The following is a 17,449-nucleotide window of genomic DNA, read 5'->3' as shown; positions in this document are numbered from 1 at the left end:
TGGGATGGATGCCTCAGACAGGAGAGATGTCACTCAGAATAAAAGCCAGTGTTAGTTTGAAGCTCCTCTCCAGGTAGAACAGTGGATGTGGGCTGTCATAGACACAGGCAAGGTTAAACTAGCCAATCACAGGGATGTCTGTCTGCCCCAAACACCTTTCTCTCTCTCCCTCTTTCTAATCCTCTCTCTACCGCTCTCTCTCTCACTCAGTAGTGAACAGGAATCTGCCTTTTAGATGAGATGCTCTGTAAGAGTCATTGACTGCTAGTGGTTAGAGCCCCAGGCTGAATGGATGAGTGACGATTGGTGTGTGGATGTAGTTCACATCCAGGGGGAGGGGTGGGGGGTTAATGCCATTTGGGTCGATTTGTACTGGCATCTTAATGGGGGGGTGGGAAGTAAAACACTACTTAACATCCACTACACAGTTAGCCTGTCTTTAATATTTAGCAGGCTGGAGCCTGCAAGGGCCTGTGGTGAATGAACCAGCTGAATGGTGCTGAGAAGTGATGCCCCAAATAGAGGAGGAATGTCAAAGTAGATCGTAATTGTTACATTCACACTTCATATCAACTTAAAATAATCACGAGTGAGATGATTCATAGCATTAGATCGTTATGCAGAACAGAATGCATTGTTCTCATTAGCTAAGCTCATAGGCTGTTCTGGTTATTAAAAGTGTTTTTTATATATATTTCTTTGATTGTTAAAAGTCAAGTTTCTAACTTCACCGGAAGCTGTAGACATGAGTTAGGGTTAGGGCCGATGTTCCCCATGAGAAGCTGTAGACCTGGGTTAGGGTTAGGGCCGATGTTCCCCATGAGAAGTTGTAGACCTGGGTTAGGGCCGATGTTCCCCATGAAAATACGGATCCCTGTCATTTGCATAAAGCCAAAGTAGATACAGCCAAAGTGACAATGTTGGCACAGTTGTTTGAATTAACTAGCAACAAAAAGAATATACTGTGGATATTTGGTTTTCAGTAGAGATACAATTAATTGTATTTTCTCGAGTTACCGCGTTTACTGATAATCCAAGGGGATTTACAGTAATATCACTAATCAATCAATATGCAGTAATATCACTTATCAATCAATATGCAGTAATATCACTAATCAATCAATTTGTGAAAAGGTTTACTTGTGGCATATACCACGGCTGTCAACCAATCAATGTTCAAGGTCTGAACCAGTGCTGAGTTCTAACAGTATTTCAGGAACAGTCTGCAGTTACTAGTCACATCTCAGACACTGAGCAAAAAAGACTACTAATAATAATTGACTGTCTTTCTCTCACTCCATTTCTCCGTGTAGTTGACGACCCTCCGCGGGGCGATCCTGGAGGACGCGGTGCCCTCCTCGGCCCGGCACGGCACAGCTCGTGGCCTGCCTCTGAAGGAGGTTCTGGAGTACGTGATCCCAGAGCTCAACATCTCCTGCCTGAGGCTGGCCCTCAACTCCCCCAAGGTCCCTGAACAGCTCCTCAAAGTGGACGAGCAGGGGGTGAGTCTCTAAGGGCTGGGGGGAGGGGCTTGAGGAGGGGGTGAGTCTCTTAGGGCTGGGGGGAGGGGCTTGAGGAGGGGGTGAGTCTCTTAGGGCTGGCGAGAGGGGCTTGAGGAGGGGGTGAGTCTCTTCAGGATGGGGGGAGGGGCTTGAGGAGGGGGTGAGTCTCTAAGGGCTGGGGGGAGGGGCTTGAGCAGGGGGTGAGTCTCTAAGGGTTGGGGGGAGGGGCATCACACTAAAGGTGAATCAATATGAATCCCAGAGTGTCTGACATCGATTTCTCTGAAACGCTCTTTCTACTGAAGACATGCACACAAGCCCCTGAGTAATACCCTTTTGACAACTCACTTGGTCTGGCCAGACGGCTGATTAGCTGTTCTGCAAGGATGGCTGGGGAGGCTGTCTGCATTATCTCTCTCTGAATGGACTCGTAGCGGCCTGAATCCTCCGGATTTGCCGGTGCTGAAGAAAATCCCCCCATTGTGTGATCTGAAGCCCTTTAATTTCTCTTTTAATGAAACAGACAAATGGACTGGGGAAGGAGGGCGCTGTGATGGGTGATCATCTGACGGTCAGAGGATCTCCTGCTTATTAGAGGAGTTGGGTTTGTTAGCAACAGCCAGCCTGCAACTGACAGGGGGAAGTCTCATCATGGAACGTGTCCAGGACGTTCTCTAGAACAGTGGTTCTCAAAGTGGGGTCCCCAGACCCCTAGCGGTCCGCGAAATAATTTCCCATAAATTATAACATTGGAAAATGTTACTGTATCATTAAAAAGTGAAAAATACATAATAACCTACAGATGGGGACCATTTACAGGAATAAAAAAGCATATTGTGTCCAGTTAAGAGCACAAAGGGTATGGGTGTTACGATTATGGGGGGGTCCTTAAAAAATGTCCACCTCTGTAAGGGGTCCCTGGCCCCCAAAAGTTTGAACCCCTGAGCTAGAAGTTGGAGAGCTCGTGAGTTGTAACACACACACAAATATAACGCACACACACACACACTTTCAGACAGCTCCTGTTTTGTCACACCTTTGTCTGTTCATGCGTTCTAATACAGTATCACAGTGCGTTCTAATACAGTATTATAGTGTGTTATAGCATTTGCAGAACGCTTACCAGACAGGTCATGCAGGCGTCTCTGATAGCATCTTAATGTACTTAATAGAAGCTAGAGGGAGTTTAGCCTGTAGACAAAAACCTGCTGGTCGATATTGCACGTGGGTGTTGGTTCACTGTAGTCTGCCTGGCGCTATACACCTCCCACACATCTTGGTATGAGATTCAGACAGACAGACAGACAGACAGACAGACAGACAGACAGACAGACAGACAGACAGACAGACAGACAGACAGACAGACAGACAGACAGACAGACAGACAGACAGACAGACAGACAGACAGACAGACAGACAGACAGACAGACAGACAGACAGACAGACAGACAGACAGACAGACAGACAGACAGACAGACAGACAGACAGACAGACAGACAGACAGACAGACAGACAGACACTGGGATATCAAACATAACCCCTGGTACAGCAGTGTGCATGTTAACCACTGAATAACAAATGAGAGCTACTGTAGGGGAGTCCCTAAGACTCTGAATCCATGGCTTGGAGCTCCTGGATGAGAAGCTTCCTGGAGTCCAGCCCGGGGGAGGCGTCTAGCGCCACACCCTGGCTGAGATCCTACCAGCTCCCACCAGAGCTGGAGAGGAGGCTGGGTCACATTAACATTCAGTGTTTTTGCTTCTGTTTTCATCATGAATGGCTGGCGGTGCTGGAGAGAAGGGTTAGAGGTGGAGTGCCTGGCTCCTGGCTCCACTGGCCTCTGATGTGCTGGAGTGGGTAAAATGATGACATTCAGACCAGAAGCTTTAGATTAAAGCTCAGATCCAGTCAAATCTGAGGGAATGGGAAAAATATTCTGTCTGTTGAATGTAGCTGTGAGAGACAGAAATGCCTGATCATGCAGATGCAAATGTCGCAAAATGTTGATCATGCAGAATATCACCCAGACCTAGAGTTTGTATGCTTTTGTGTGTGTGCAGAAGTGTGTGTGTGTGCAGAAGTGTGTGTGTGCAGAAGTGTGTGTGTGCAGAAGTGTGTGTGCTAGCGGGCTCCAGTATCCCTTCAGGAGACAGGACAGGCTGAGTGAGTGTTGTTGAGTGAGCCAGCCCATTGCTGAGCCCCACTGGGCCCTAGCTCAGGGGCTGGAGAGAGAAAGTAGTCCCTGCAGCAGTGACCAGGCTCCGCTCTGGCTGGGCTGGATGTGGAGCAGCTTCATGGCTGAGAGATGACTGTGTTCAGGTCACCTCCAGATGATAGTGACTGTGTTCAGGTCACCTCCAGATGATAGTGACTGTGTTCAGGTCACCTCCAGATGATAGTGACTGTGTTCAGGTCACCTCCAGATGATAGTGACTGTGTTCAGGTCACCTCCAGATGACAGTGACTGTGTTCAGGTCACCTCCAGATGATAGTGACTGTGTTCAGGTCACCTCCGGATGATAGTGACTGTGTTCAGGTCACCTCCGGATGACAGTGACTGTGTTCAGGTCACCTCCGGATGATAGTGACTGTGTTCAGGTCACCTCCGGATGATAGTGACTGTGTTCAGGTCACCTCCGGATGACAGTGACTGTGTTCAGGTCACCTCCGGATGATAGTGACTGTGTTCAGGTCACCTCCAGATGATAGTGACTGTGTTCAGGTCACCTCCGGATGATAGTGACTGTGTTCAGGTCACCTCCGGATGATAGTGACTGTGTTCAGGTCACCTCCAGATGATAGTGACTGTGTTCAGGTCACCTCCAGATGATAGTGACTCTGAAAGAGAGATAGAGAGCTGCTACAGGGGGAGGTGGTCCACTAGCTTGTTGTTCTGTCCTGAACAATCTAAGTTGTGATTAACGCACACACTGTTATGCTGCCACGGCTAAAACCTAGAATGGAATGAATGTTAGCTTTACCTATCGAGTGTATGTTTGGGAGGATTAGAAGCTCGGTGAGGGAAGTTGACATGTGACCCTGATCCTCAGGACTCTCCCTGTCTCCTCCCCTGGTAGCAGGGAGAGGAAGAGTGATTTGCTGGTGGGGTGTGTGGAGGTACGACATGTGTGCGTTAGTGTGAGAGATCAGCTTCACCTCAGAACACACTACTTACTGTACTCTCTCTCTCTCTCTCTCTCTCTCTCTGTGTGTGTGCACTGTACTCTGTGTGTGTGTGTACTGTACTCTGTGTGTGTGTACTGTACTCTGTGTGTGTGTGTGTGTGAACTGTACTCTCTCGCTGTGTGTGTGCTCCCAGTTGAGTTTCCAGCACAAGGTGGGGGTTCTGTACTGCAGGGCGGGGCAGAGCAGTGAGGAGGAGATGTACAACAACGAGAGCGGAGGCCCTGCGCTGGAGGAGTTCCTGGACCTGCTGGGACAGAGGGTCCGTCTCAAGGGCTTCACCAAGTACCGCGCCCAGCTGGACAACAAGAGTACGACACACACATACAGGCCCACACACACACACTCTCTCCTACAGACCCAGTGCATTGACAGACATTGTGACCCTGCCTGTTCTCCTGTTCTTCAGCTGACTCTACAGGAACACACTCTCTCTACACCACCTACAAGGACTATGAGCTCATGTTCCATGTGTCCTCTCTGCTGCCCTACACCCCCAACAACAGGCAGCAGGTGAGTCCTACAGTCCTCCACACACACACCACACACCACACACCACACACCACACACCACACACACCACACACCACACACACATACAGACAGGTCCAGATGTCTACCAGGTTTCTGTCAATCTTTCCCAAAACCTCATTTTGTTTCCGTAACGACCCGGCGAAACCAGGGAGCGTTGCCGTGGCAACCGTGCCCTTGGCTGTCTCCCTTTTCCTTTTTCATCAGTTCGTCCCCACGGCGACTCTGCCTGGTGTCGTATTAGACGGGGCTCCATGTTGATCTAATTAGGAGGATTCATTGGATCCGGTGGCGGCCTGGCAGGAGATGGCCTGATGAAGACCTGGTGACAGAGCTCCACAAGCCCAGCCACTAGCCCAGCCACTAGCCCAGCCACTAGCCCAGCCACTAGCCCAGCCACTAGCCCAGCCACTAGCCCAAAAGACAGAGAGACAGAGAGAGTGAGAGACAGAGAGAGTGAGAGAGAGACCCCAATGTCAACCTCAGTGGTCTGGATTACCAGTCTTTGCTTATTACTCCTTCAATTTCATTTGAGTATTTGGGATTAGCATCTAATCCCTGGTGCTAATCTTTCCGCCAGCCTGAGAAGAGCTAACCCTCTCCTCCCTTTCACCCCCCCCCCCCACCCATGTGCCCCTTTGGCTGCTCTCCATGGCAACCGCTCCAACAGGCTGCCTGCCGTGCCAAATCCTGAAGTGTAAAAACGAAATAGATTTAGCAGGATGAAGTTTAGGTTACAGTGTGTCTGGTACAGTATCCCTGAGTTGTTTTATATTGATTTTCCGTAACATCTGGTCATGATGTCTCTGCCTCCAGCTGCCAAGAGTCTTTCAGACCACAGCTGGATGTGCCCAAATGACTGGATGAACTTCAGTGACTTAATAGAACTGAACAACGGCACCCTGAATGATCTGGTGTGCTGCTCACAGGGCTGCAATAGAAGCCAGTGACAATTCATTACCATCCTGTGCTGTGCTGGTGGATTAGATGCTGGGGTCCATTTCACTGCTCTAGTGGCATCCTCTCTCTCAAAATGAAGGTTGTAGTGCTAGCCCCTCCCTTCACCTACAGCAGGATACAGGCAGTTTCAAACAGAAAATGCTCTGTCGACACTTTCTCTACGACCACCACAAATCCATGTCCTTTTTTTCAGTTTTCTTTTTTCCCGTCTGCGTTCTGCAGCTCCTGAGGAAAAGACACATTGGCAACGACATCGTGACCATCGTGTTCCAGGAGCCGGGCTCGCTGCCCTTCACCCCCCAGAACATCCGCTCACACTTCCAGCACGTGTTCGTCCTCGTCAAAGTGCACAACCCCTGCACCGAGAACGTCTGCTACAGGTAGGTGGAAAGAGGCTTCCCTGTCGCAGCACACCTGGCAGTGTGAAAGCTGTTCCTGCTCTGCTGAGGAGGTGTGTGTGGGGGGGGGGGGGGTGGAGGGGGGGGAGGGGGTGGAGGGGGAGGGGGGGAGGGGGAGGGGGAGGGGGGGAGGGGGAGGGGGGGCGCAAAGACCATCTGAAATGGATCGATGCATCGATTCAAGCCGCCAGTTTTTGTAAGTAGCAAGGAATGAGAGAACTCTTGAAGTGTCGTTTTAGAGGAACTTGTTTACCTCTGATGTCTTCACACAAATATCTCTGATGCTAAACATCTCCACTTGAGGTTGAGAGCAGCTTCATTTGAAGGGGTGATAAAGGTTTTGCCTTCTCTTTATCCGGTTGCTTTTAATTTCACAAGCTGACGTTTTTTTACACCACCTTTTTTAGAAAATATGTTTTCAACCATAAAAAAAAGAAAAAATGAACTTTTTCCATAAAATATATACATTTGTTTTTAAATCTTCCTTTTGAGATCCCCCCCACACACACACACACACACACACTTCCTGCTGCTGACTTCCTGTCTCTCCCCAGCGTGGCCGTGTCGCGGTCTAAAGACGTGCCCCCCTTCGGCCCCCCCCTTCCCAAGGGCGTGACCTTCCCCAAGTCGGCTGTGTTCCGGGACTTCCTGCTGGCCAAGGTCATCAACGGAGAGAACGCCGCCCACAAGTCGGAGAAGTTCCGCGCCATGGCAACGCGCACACGGCAGGAGTACCTGAGGGACCTGGCAGAGAGCTGTGTGAGCACGGCCACCATCGACGCTGCGGTGAAGTTCAGCTTCATAACGCTGGGAGCCAAGAAGAAGGAAAAGACCCGGCCCAGGAGGAACGCTCACCTGCTCAGCGTAGGCGCCATCACCTGGAGCGTCAGCGCACGAGACTTCGGACAGTCGGCCGACGTGGACTGCCTGCTCGCCATCTCCAACGAGTTCATCGTCCTGATCGAGGAGGAATCCAGGAACGTGGTGTTCAACTGCTCCTGCCGCGACGTGATTGGCTGGACCTCGGGGATCATGAGCATTAAGATCTTTTACGAGCGCGGGGAGTGTGTCCTGCTGGCAGCCCACGACAGCTGTGGAGACGACGTCAGAGAGATGGTCCAGAGGCTGGAGGTAAGGCCATCTGGATCCTCTCACTGCTGTCAGCATGGTTTAGCACTTAGACGCTTCACAGCAGCAGAATCACACTCTCAATCCAAACTCTAGACAGCCACAAGACAGAAATTCCTGGCTACTCATTTAAAGGGTTGTATCAGATTAGAAAATACTGCACATACTTGTACGTTAGACTGGTGTTTTCTTGGGTTGGCCTGCTTATCTGACACACGGGGTACAGCAAGCCTCCTACCTCCTCCATCCAGAGCAGTAAACCTGCTGCTGTTGGGTTAGCCTATCAGAAGAAAGCTTCTCCCTCTTTGTGGCAAATCGGCTGTGGGTTTTGGCTCTGTTTCAGAACTGCTCTTTGCCTCTGATGAATAGAGAGTACAGTAAATGATTCCTTCCACCTGCTCTCTGCATGTATCCAGACTGTCACTTATCTAATCCTCCAGATCATGCTCTCTGATAGGGTTATCATTCTGTAAATACTCACACTTGAGTTTTTTAGGATTTGTTTTATTGGAAGATCTAGAACAGCATGATGAGAAAAAAAAGCCTCTGTCTGGCATCTCCTCATGCTTCAGTGTTCTGAGAATAAGCTCTGGAGCCTCTTGATGTCCTGGAATATTGGGATCTGTATCCCCGCCTGTGTTGCCCTCCTGGTTGTAAAGGAGGTCAGCTGTCTGTGAGAGGGTTCTGCTGACGTCAGGACCACCCTCCTGACACCCTGCATCCCCCGCTGGGAGAGGAGGAGCTCGGGCCTCAGTTACCCTGACAGGTTCATGTCCTGAAAGGACGTTCTAGTGAGGCAGAAGGGAGGCTTCTCTCCTTGTGCTCATGTGATGGGGAGGCTGTTGTGACCTTCTCTGTCCCTCTGGCTGTCCTGCTGTGTAGCCTCGATCATGTTCCCTCTGGGCTGGATCTACCTCCAGTCTCCTTGACACACTAGAGCCCCCTAGAGCCCCCTAAAGCCCCCTAGAGACCTCCAGACCAGAGCCCTGCCCGTCATCCCTGCCCTGTTCACAGACGTCCTCTCCTGAAGAGCTTCTTCACCTGGTTGCGCTGAAGAGAGACACCCTCCTCGTCTACAGTGCCCCAGCACCCAGAGGACACAGCAGGATACATTAGCATGTCTGATGAGCCAGGGAATATCGCTCTCTCATTAGCTGTGCTAATCTGCTCTCACAGTAATGTCCACTCACCCACGCATCCAGTTTTTCGAAGCGAATTAAAGTGAAGTTAAAAATCCATTGAGTTGAGTGGAGAGGGGTCGGCCCATCATCACGGCTGGGTGTGTTCGCTGCCCGTCCATGTGACGTGGTACGGGAGTTAATGTGAACCAGCAGAGACGAGAGAGCAGACCGCTAAAGCCCAGAGAGGCCCTCTGATCAGGTCCTCTTATCAGGCCCTGCTCCCCTGGAGGGCTGCTCCCCTGGAGGACTGCTCTCCTGGAGGGCTGCTCTCCTGGAGGACTGCTCTCCTGGAGGGCTGCTCTCCTGGAGGGCTGCTCTCCTGGAGGGCTGCTCTCCTGGAGGACTGCTCTCCTGGAGGGCTGCTCTCCTGGAGGGCTGCTCTCCTGGAGGGCTGCTCTCCTGGAGGGCTGCTCTCCTGGAGGGCTGCTCTCCTGGAGGGCTGCTCTCCTGGAGGACTGCTCTCCTGGAGGGCTGCTCCCCCTTAGCAGGATCTCCCTTGTCTGCCTCAGCTCAGAAACCCTAGATTCTCATTTTCCAGGACTGTAGGAGCACTGCAGAGGCACAGAGACAACGCTGGTCTGAAGGAACCTGTTTGTGTCTAGCAGGGTTAGCTACTGGAGGACCTGTCTGTGTCTAGCAGGGTTAGCTACTGGAGGACCTGTCTGTGTCTAGCAGGGTTAGCTACTGGAGGACCTGTCTGTGTCTAGCAGGGTTAGCTACTGGAGGACCTGTCTGTGTCTAACAGGGTTAGCTACTTGACCACTGCAGGTCCCTCTGAAGGTGCAGTATTCATGTTCATGGTTGAGGATGTGATGTGAGGTTGTCAGGTTGTGGTGTACACCATGGCCAGGCAGTCGAAACTACGAGAAGAGGAAATAGACATGACACCATCCTTCAGGATTCTGTGTTGGATGTCATGAAGCCAGCTCTATTATCATAATGAATTCAGAACCCTCAAATCCTTCATGTGGGATAATGAGTGTCCTATCAGATTTATCCTCCACAGATTCAGGACGCTGTGAAGGGAACAAAGGAACATTAATCTGCTGGGTGGGTCGAATCAAGTTCCCCCGTGAGGGCATTTATAGAGCCATTATTTAATGAGTTTCCATCGAATGGCTGTTTGATTTATCCCGTATTGCCGTGCTCTGTAGCACACTGAAGGGGTAAAACCCAAACCAGTCTGCAACCCCTGACCCATAGAACAATTTCAATTTCGGCCAGTCCTCGATGCGCCATACAGAGTAATTGTTTTTGTAGCAGGTCATCTCACCTGAGAGCTGCCGGAGCCCCTCAGGTTGGTAAACCCTGGAGCAGACTGCTTCCTGAGTAGGAGGGGTCTTTTAATCTACAGCACCGTTCAGGAGATTAACTTGTTGTCCCACAAAACATTTTAGAGCTGATTCTTTTCTCTTTTTTTGCCGACAATATCAGCAAACACGCAGTTCCATCTGCAGGACTGAGTGGTAGGTAGTGGACCAGACTGTGTAGTGGACCAGACTGTGTAGTGGACCAGACTGTGTAGTGGACCAGACTGTGTAGTGGACCAGACTGTGTAGTGGACCAGACTGTGTAGTGGGCCAGACTGTGTAGTGGACCAGACTGTGTAGTGGGCCAGGCTGTGTAGTGGGCCAGACTGTGTAGTGGGCCAGGCTGTGTAGTGGGCCAGGCTGTGTATAGGGCCAGGCTGTGTATAGGGCCAGACTGTGTAGTGGGCCAGACTGTGTAGTGGACCAGGCTGTGTATCGGGCCAGGCTGTGTAGTGGGCCAGACTGTGTATCGGGCCAGGCTGTGTAGTGGGCCAGGCTGTGTAGTGGGCCAGGCTGTGTATAGGGCCAGGCTGTGTAGTGGGCCAGGCTGTGTAGTGGACCAGGCTGTGTATCGGGCCAGGCTGTGTAGTGGGCCAGACTGTGTAGTGGACCAGGCTGTGTAGTGGACCAGGCTGTGTATCGGGCCAGACTGTGTAGTGGACCAGGCTGTGTAGTGGGCCAGGCTGTGTAGTGGGCCAGACTGTGTAGTGGGCCAGACTGTGTAGTGGACCAGGCTGTGTAGTGGGCCAGGCTGTGTAGTGGACCAGGCTGTGTAGTGGGCCAGACTGTGTAACGGGCCAGGTTGTGTAGTGGGCCAGACTGTGTAACGGGCCAGGCTGTGTAGCGGGCCAGGCTGTGTAGCGGGCCAGACTGTGTAGCGGGCCAGACTGTGTATCGGGCCAGGCTGTGTATCGGGCCAGGCTGTGTTTACAGCTGCTCAGTTGTCCATCTCATCACGTGTGTGGCTGAGTGTGCTCTGCTAAAGGCCTTATAGAGCTCAGCCAGGCAGTGAGTAAATGACCCCCCCACCTCCCCTGTCACTGCCAGGTCTGCCCCACTATGACAGCTCTGGCCTGGGATCAGCTTCCAGGAAACAGCCTGGTCCAGCTGGGACTCCCATCATCCCACACCATGGCCTCTCATGTGGAGCTGGGTTATAGTTGTCTCAGGGTCCAGTGCTATGTTGACAGGCACTGTGTGTGTGTGTGTGTGTGTGTGTGTGAGAGCCACTAACCCTAACACCTCCTCAGGAGCCAGTGGGATGTGTTGGCTCTCTGTCCGGGCTGCAGCTGTGTTCTGACTGTGTTCTGATTGTGTTCTGACTGGGTTCCGACTGGGTTCTGACTGTGTTTACGGTGTTGTGATTGTGTTCTCACCGTGTTCGGACTGTGTTTGGACTGTGTTCTGACTGTGTTCTGACGGTGTTGACCGTGTTGTGATTGTGTTCTGACTGTTGTGGCTGCGTCGTGGCTGGCTGGTTAAGAGCTCTCACTGGATAAAGGACTTTAGAGGACAGCTCAGCTTCTCGCTGGACACGAGCCAGCCCTCCAACCAACACTAGCTTCAACTTTTGAGTTTGGCTAATACTGCTTATGACTGGCTTGTCTAAATGTCTCTACTAAGTGTCTTAGTGTCTGTGTTAAGTCCCTGAACCACACATGCAACGCCTGACCTGTTGACCTCTGAGCTGCCAGTGTCCTCAGCAGCAAGAGTGTGTTTGTTTCATCACACTGTCCTCCCCGCCCCTCGCATCTCCTTTGTCCTCCTGTGTCTGTGTCTCTGAGGCTGTGTCTGTGAGCCATACGAGGCTGTGTCTGTGAGCCATACGAGGCTGTGTCTGTGAGCCATACGAGGCTGTGTCTGTTAGCCATACGAGGCTGTGTCTGTGAGCCATACGAGGCTGTGTTTGTGAGCCATACGAGGCTGTGTCTGTTAGCCATACGAGGCTGTGTCTGTGAGCCATACGAGGCTGTGTCTGTGAGCCATACGAGGCTGTGTCTGTGAGCCATACGAGGCTGTGTCTGTTAGCCATACGAGGCTGTGTCTGTGAGCCATACGAGGCTGTGTCTGTGAGACATACGAGGCTGTGTCTGTTAGCCATACGAGGCTGTGTCTGTGAGCCATACGAGGCTGTGTCTGTGAGCCATACGAGGCTGTGTCTGTGAGCCATACTAGGCTGTGTCTGTGAGCCCCTGATGTCTTCCTTAGATTAGCAACACAAACACACCCAGGCTGCTTCTTTGTCTTTGTTTATACTAGCACACAGGAGCACGAGGAGGCTCGTTCCTGCTCTCCCCTCCTCACCCTGGCTGTGTGTGCGCATGTGTGTGTGTGTGTGTGTGCGCGTGTGTGTGGGGGGGGGGAGGGGGGGGGCGGGGGCGGATGAGTGAACTGTTTGTTTGTTCAAGGATTCAGATGCCTCTGTTGCATTCTATTTTGCTCTCTCATGTCTGTGTTCCTCCAGATAGTGACCCGGGGCTGTGAGACGTCGGAGATGACCCTGCGGAGGAACGCTCTGGGCCAGCTGGGGTTCCACGTCAACTTTGAGGGCGTGGTGGCGGATGTGGAGCCTTTTGGCTTCGCCTGGAAGGCGGGGCTTCGCCAGGGCAGCCGGCTGGTGGAGATCTGCAAGGTTGCCGTGGCGACCCTCACCCACGAGCAGATGATCGACCTCCTGAGGACGTCCGTCAGCGTCAAGGTGGTCATCATCCAGCCACACCAGGACGGCGCCCCCCGCAGGTAGCTGCTGGAACTGAACCTACACACACGTGCGCACACACACACACCTTCCCTGACTTGCAGGATGATCTCTCTGTGATCACCAAGTCACGGCACATCTGAAATGAGGTCATCAGTAAATCCTAGACAGCATGCTAACTAGATCCCATGCCAGGAGGTAATCCTGAATGCAGACCTCAGGTGTACCTCTGCTTGCCCCTACAGTATCACATGCAGGCAGCTCCTACAGTATCACATGCAGGCGTAATGATTGTGTGAATGGATGTACTTGTTATCGTAGGAGCTGAAGATGCCATTAGAGATGCAAACAGGAGTAGAAAGAACATTTTCAGTCTTTCTCATGGAACTGTGCCAAATGTTCCTCTGTGCTGTATGGAAAGCGATTTGCATAGAAAAACACTAAGATGTGAATTTTCCTGGAGTTAATGTAGCTCTGAAGCTGCCAACAAGGTGATTACTCTGAAGGAAAAGAACAGGGCTTCTTGTTTCTGTGCTTTAACAATGGATGGAAGGAACCACTGTGTTCTAACTAGGAGAACAGACAGTGTTCTAACTGAGAGAACAGACAGTGTTCTAACTAGGAGAACAGACAGTGTTCTAACCAGGAGAACAGACAGTGTTCTAACTGAGAGAACAGACAGTGTTCTAACTAGGAGAACAGACAGTGTTCTAACCAGGAGAACAGACAGTGTTCTAACCAGAAGAACAGACAGTGTTGTAACTAGGAGAACAGACAGTGTTGTAACTAGGAGAGCGTCTTGATGACAGAACAGCTGCCGTGTCTCTTCTGAGAGCTGGCTAACCTTTCTGCCTTCTCTGTGTTGTCTCAGTCTAGGTTTCTGGGTAGGACAGTCTACCTCAGTACACACCCTCAGACAGTCTACCTCAGTACACACCCTCAGACAGTCTACCTCAGTACACACCCTCAGACAGTCTACCTCAGTACACACCCTCAGACAGTCTACCTCAGTACACACCCTCAGACAGTCTACCTCAGTACACACCCTCAGACAGTCTACCTCAGTACACACCCTCAGACAGTCTACCTCAGTACACACCCTCAGACAGTCTACCTCAGTACACACCCTCAGACAGTCTACCTCAGTACACACCCTCAGACAGTCTACCTCAGTACACACCCTCAGACGGTCTACCTCAGTACACACCCTCAGACAGTCTACCTCAGTACACACCCTCAGACAGTCTACCTCAGTACACACCCTCAGACAGTCTACCTCAGTACACACCCTCAGACAGTCTACCTCAGTACACACCTTCAGACAGTCTACCTCAGTACACACCCTCAGACAGTCTACCTCAGTACACACCCTCAGACAGTCTACCTCAGTACACACCCTCAGACAGTCTACCTCAGTACACACCCTCAGACAGTCTACCTCAGTACACACCCTCAGACAGTCTACCTCAGTACACACCCTCAGACAGTCTACCTCAGTACAGACCCTCAGACAGTCTACCTCAGTACAGACCCAGAAAGGTGTGTGTGTATGTGTCCTGTGAAGGTGTGTGTGTGTGTGTGCGCGCAGTGGGGGGGGGGGCAGCTATATCGCTGATATAACTAGCTGTCTGTCTTACTAGAACGGCGTAGGTAAGTGACAGAGAGACGGAGGGAGAGCAGGGAAAGGAAATGCAGCTGAACGAATACGCTGCGTATTTTAACCTAAATAGTGTTTTTATGAAGCGCTATATGTGGCGGCCAGTGTTGATTCTGTGGCGCACCCCCACAAATTAGTCTGTGTGGGAAACATATGTGTATGTGTAGTGGCTCTCATCCATGATCTAGGTTCCACCGTGTGGCCTGGCAGAGTCAGTCTGAGAGTCAGTCTGAGAGTCAGTCCGAGAGTCAGTCCGAGAGTCAGTCCGAGAGTCAGTCCGAGAGTCAGTCTGAGAGTCAGTCTGAGAGTCAGTCTGAGAGTCAGTCTGAGAGTCAGCCTGAGAGTCAGTCTGAGAATCAGTCTTCAGAGGCTGGACAACAACCATTCTCTGTGTGATTCTACCAGGGCTGTGCCAGAACACTGCTGTAATCCTCTTAGCAGGATCTGGGATGATACTTCATGATACAATCCTAATCTGAGTTATGATTGTGGACAAAGAGGCAGGAAGCAGTCCAAACAAACAAGGTCCTGTAGCAGCCATCAGTCATCTGGGTGTGTCTGGACCAGTCCAGGCTGCGTCCCCACCAGACTAAGGTCTGGAACAGAAGGGTCGGTCCTGTTTAGAGCAACTGTCCACTTCTGCCTCTGACCGCCTGATCTGGGCTAAGCTGATTTTGATTGTCATGGAAAGATGCTTATATAAATGTGGGCCGGACTGCATAGCTCTGGACACATAGTATACATTAAGTCATACCATACTCAGCAGTGGCCTATATAATGCACATCATGGCCAGATTGTGACCCATCTACAGTAGTAAATCTGTCCAGCAGATGGTCGCTGCAGATTAGAAGAGAGTTTCCAGTGCAGCCTTGCGGAGGTGCAGAGGTCCCTGGCTGCTTCTGCCTCAGAAGAGAACCACGAGGGACAGCCCTCCTCCTGTCTTCTTAGAGCCACACCAGCACCAGTCTCCCAGACACTCATGAACAACCTCCACAGATCCAGGCTCCCTCTTCCACCAGGGGGTCAGAGGTCACAGGAAGAATCTGGAGGGCCCTCAGGCTCCCTCTCTCCCACTGCTCTTCTGAGCAGCTTAAGTGTCGCAGACCACAATGGGCGCTACACTTTCTCCTCTATTATCTCAAGGGAAAGGAATTCAGCACTCCAACAGAGAGAGAGATTTGAGACAGAGAGGAGACTGGATCTGTAGGAGCCTTGGACAGGGATGCTGGTTCCTCACTGCCCCCCAGGATCAGCACCTCCTTCAGGGGCTCTGACGGGGACACCTCTCCCCTCCTCTCCCCTCCTCACCCCTCCTCACCCGTTACAAGTGGCTCTCAAAAAATAACGTTTTCATAAGCAAGACCAGGGCGTGTGGAGCCCTCGGGTGTCATGATGTGTGTGTCTACGTGCTCACACTGAGACTACGTCTCTCTCCTCACTGAGACTACGTCTCTCTCCTCACTGAGACTACGTCTCTCTCCTCATTGAGACGGCATCTCTCTCCTCATTGAGGCGACATCTCTCTCCTCATTGAGACGGCATCTCTCTCCTCATTGAGACGACATCTCTCTCCTCACTGAGACGGCATCTCTCTCCTCATTGAGACGGCATCTCTCTCCTCATTGAGGCGACATCTCTCTCCTCACTGAGACGGCATCTCTCTCCTCACTGAGACAACATCTCTCTCCTCACTGAGACGACATCTCTCTCACTGAGACGGCATCTCTCTCCTCACTGAGACTACATCTCTCTCACTGAGACGGCATCTCTCTCCTCACTGAGACGACATCTCTCTCACTGAGACGGCATCTCTCTCCTCACTGAGACGACATCTCTCTCACTGAGACGGCATCTCTCTCCTCACTGAGACTACATCTCTCTTGTCACGCAGATCCCCACGGGATATCTCTTATTTATTTATCTCCTGAAAGTTGACCGTGCCTTTTTAAGGTTTAGCTGTGCTTCGTGTCCAGGCCTGTAAGATACAACTCTAATATTAGCCTAACCTAGAAATGTGATTATTTCCTCTGGAGGCAGGATGGGGTTGTGTCTCTGCAGTTCCAGTCTGTTCCGTCTTGGCTGTGGAGGTCTGAACAAGCTCACTACGGATCCGACTAATGAGGGAGCAAAGAGAAACAGGAAGAAGCCGTTTCAGGTTGTGAGGGTAACACACAGGGCTCTCTACTGTGTATGTTGTGTAGGAAAAACACCGGATTAGGTGTGTTTTTGTGGTGTGTTTCTTTCTCCTTGTGTGTGCTGCACAGTGACAGATTGAAAAGGGCAGTGGTGACCTTTCTTGTGATGTTGTCAGCCTTCTCATCCTCCATCTTCTTCCTGTCTGAGGATCTTCTGCCATCGACGTGTCAACACCTAGAGAGGGTGCGACATTCAACCAGGAAGCTGTGAGAAGATCCCACCATACAGTGCTGCAGTTAATCCCACAATTCCATGCTCCACGCTTTAAATGTGTCACTAAGCCAACCATCAGGAAGTCACCAGCTCATGGAAGTAGAGTACATAGTTCTCACCTCCTGAGGGAGAGGGGGGTTCTGAACCATGACCCTGGGGTGTGGCACGAGGCCTGTAGGTGAGAGGGGACGAGGAGATGTTCCACTGCCTATCAGCTGGAAGCAGCAGTCCTGGCTGTGCTGGCTGGGCTGCCTGGCAGGGTGGCAGGGTGGCTGCCTGGCAGGGTGCAGGGTGGCTGCCTGGCAGGGTGGCAGGGTGGCTGCCTGGCAGGGTGGCAGGGTGGCTGCCTGGCAGGGTGGCTGCCTTGCAGGGTGGCAGGGTGGCTGCCTTGCAGGGTGGCAGGGTGGCTGCCTGGCAGGGTGCAGGGTGGGTGCTAATCCTGAACCAGGGACAAGCCTGGCTGACCAAACAGGCCTGGTCCTGGCCTGATGA

The 17,449-nt window shown here is 51.7% G+C and overlaps 1 protein-coding gene across 1 annotated transcript in view; it reads left to right on the top strand.

Moving 5' to 3' along the window:
- Nucleotides 1-17,449, top strand: part of sipa1l2a (signal-induced proliferation-associated 1like 2, genome duplicate a) — a 68,195-nt gene that overhangs the window by 34,538 nt on the left and 16,208 nt on the right. The window contains 6 exon segments of the mRNA XM_084709062.1: nucleotides 1,314-1,502; nucleotides 4,822-4,996; nucleotides 5,095-5,198; nucleotides 6,398-6,555; nucleotides 7,128-7,704; nucleotides 12,657-12,931. Of these exon segments, the coding sequence (XP_084565188.1) occupies nucleotides 1,314-1,502; nucleotides 4,822-4,996; nucleotides 5,095-5,198; nucleotides 6,398-6,555; nucleotides 7,128-7,704; nucleotides 12,657-12,931 (1,478 nt within the window).

Source organism: Hypomesus nipponensis, chromosome 11, assembly GCF_054491055.1.
Source record: "Hypomesus nipponensis isolate SF chromosome 11, ASM5449105v1, whole genome shotgun sequence".
Classification (NCBI taxonomy): Eukaryota; Metazoa; Chordata; class Actinopteri; order Osmeriformes; family Osmeridae; genus Hypomesus; species Hypomesus nipponensis.
This window is presented reverse-complemented; position numbering and strand designations above follow the sequence as displayed.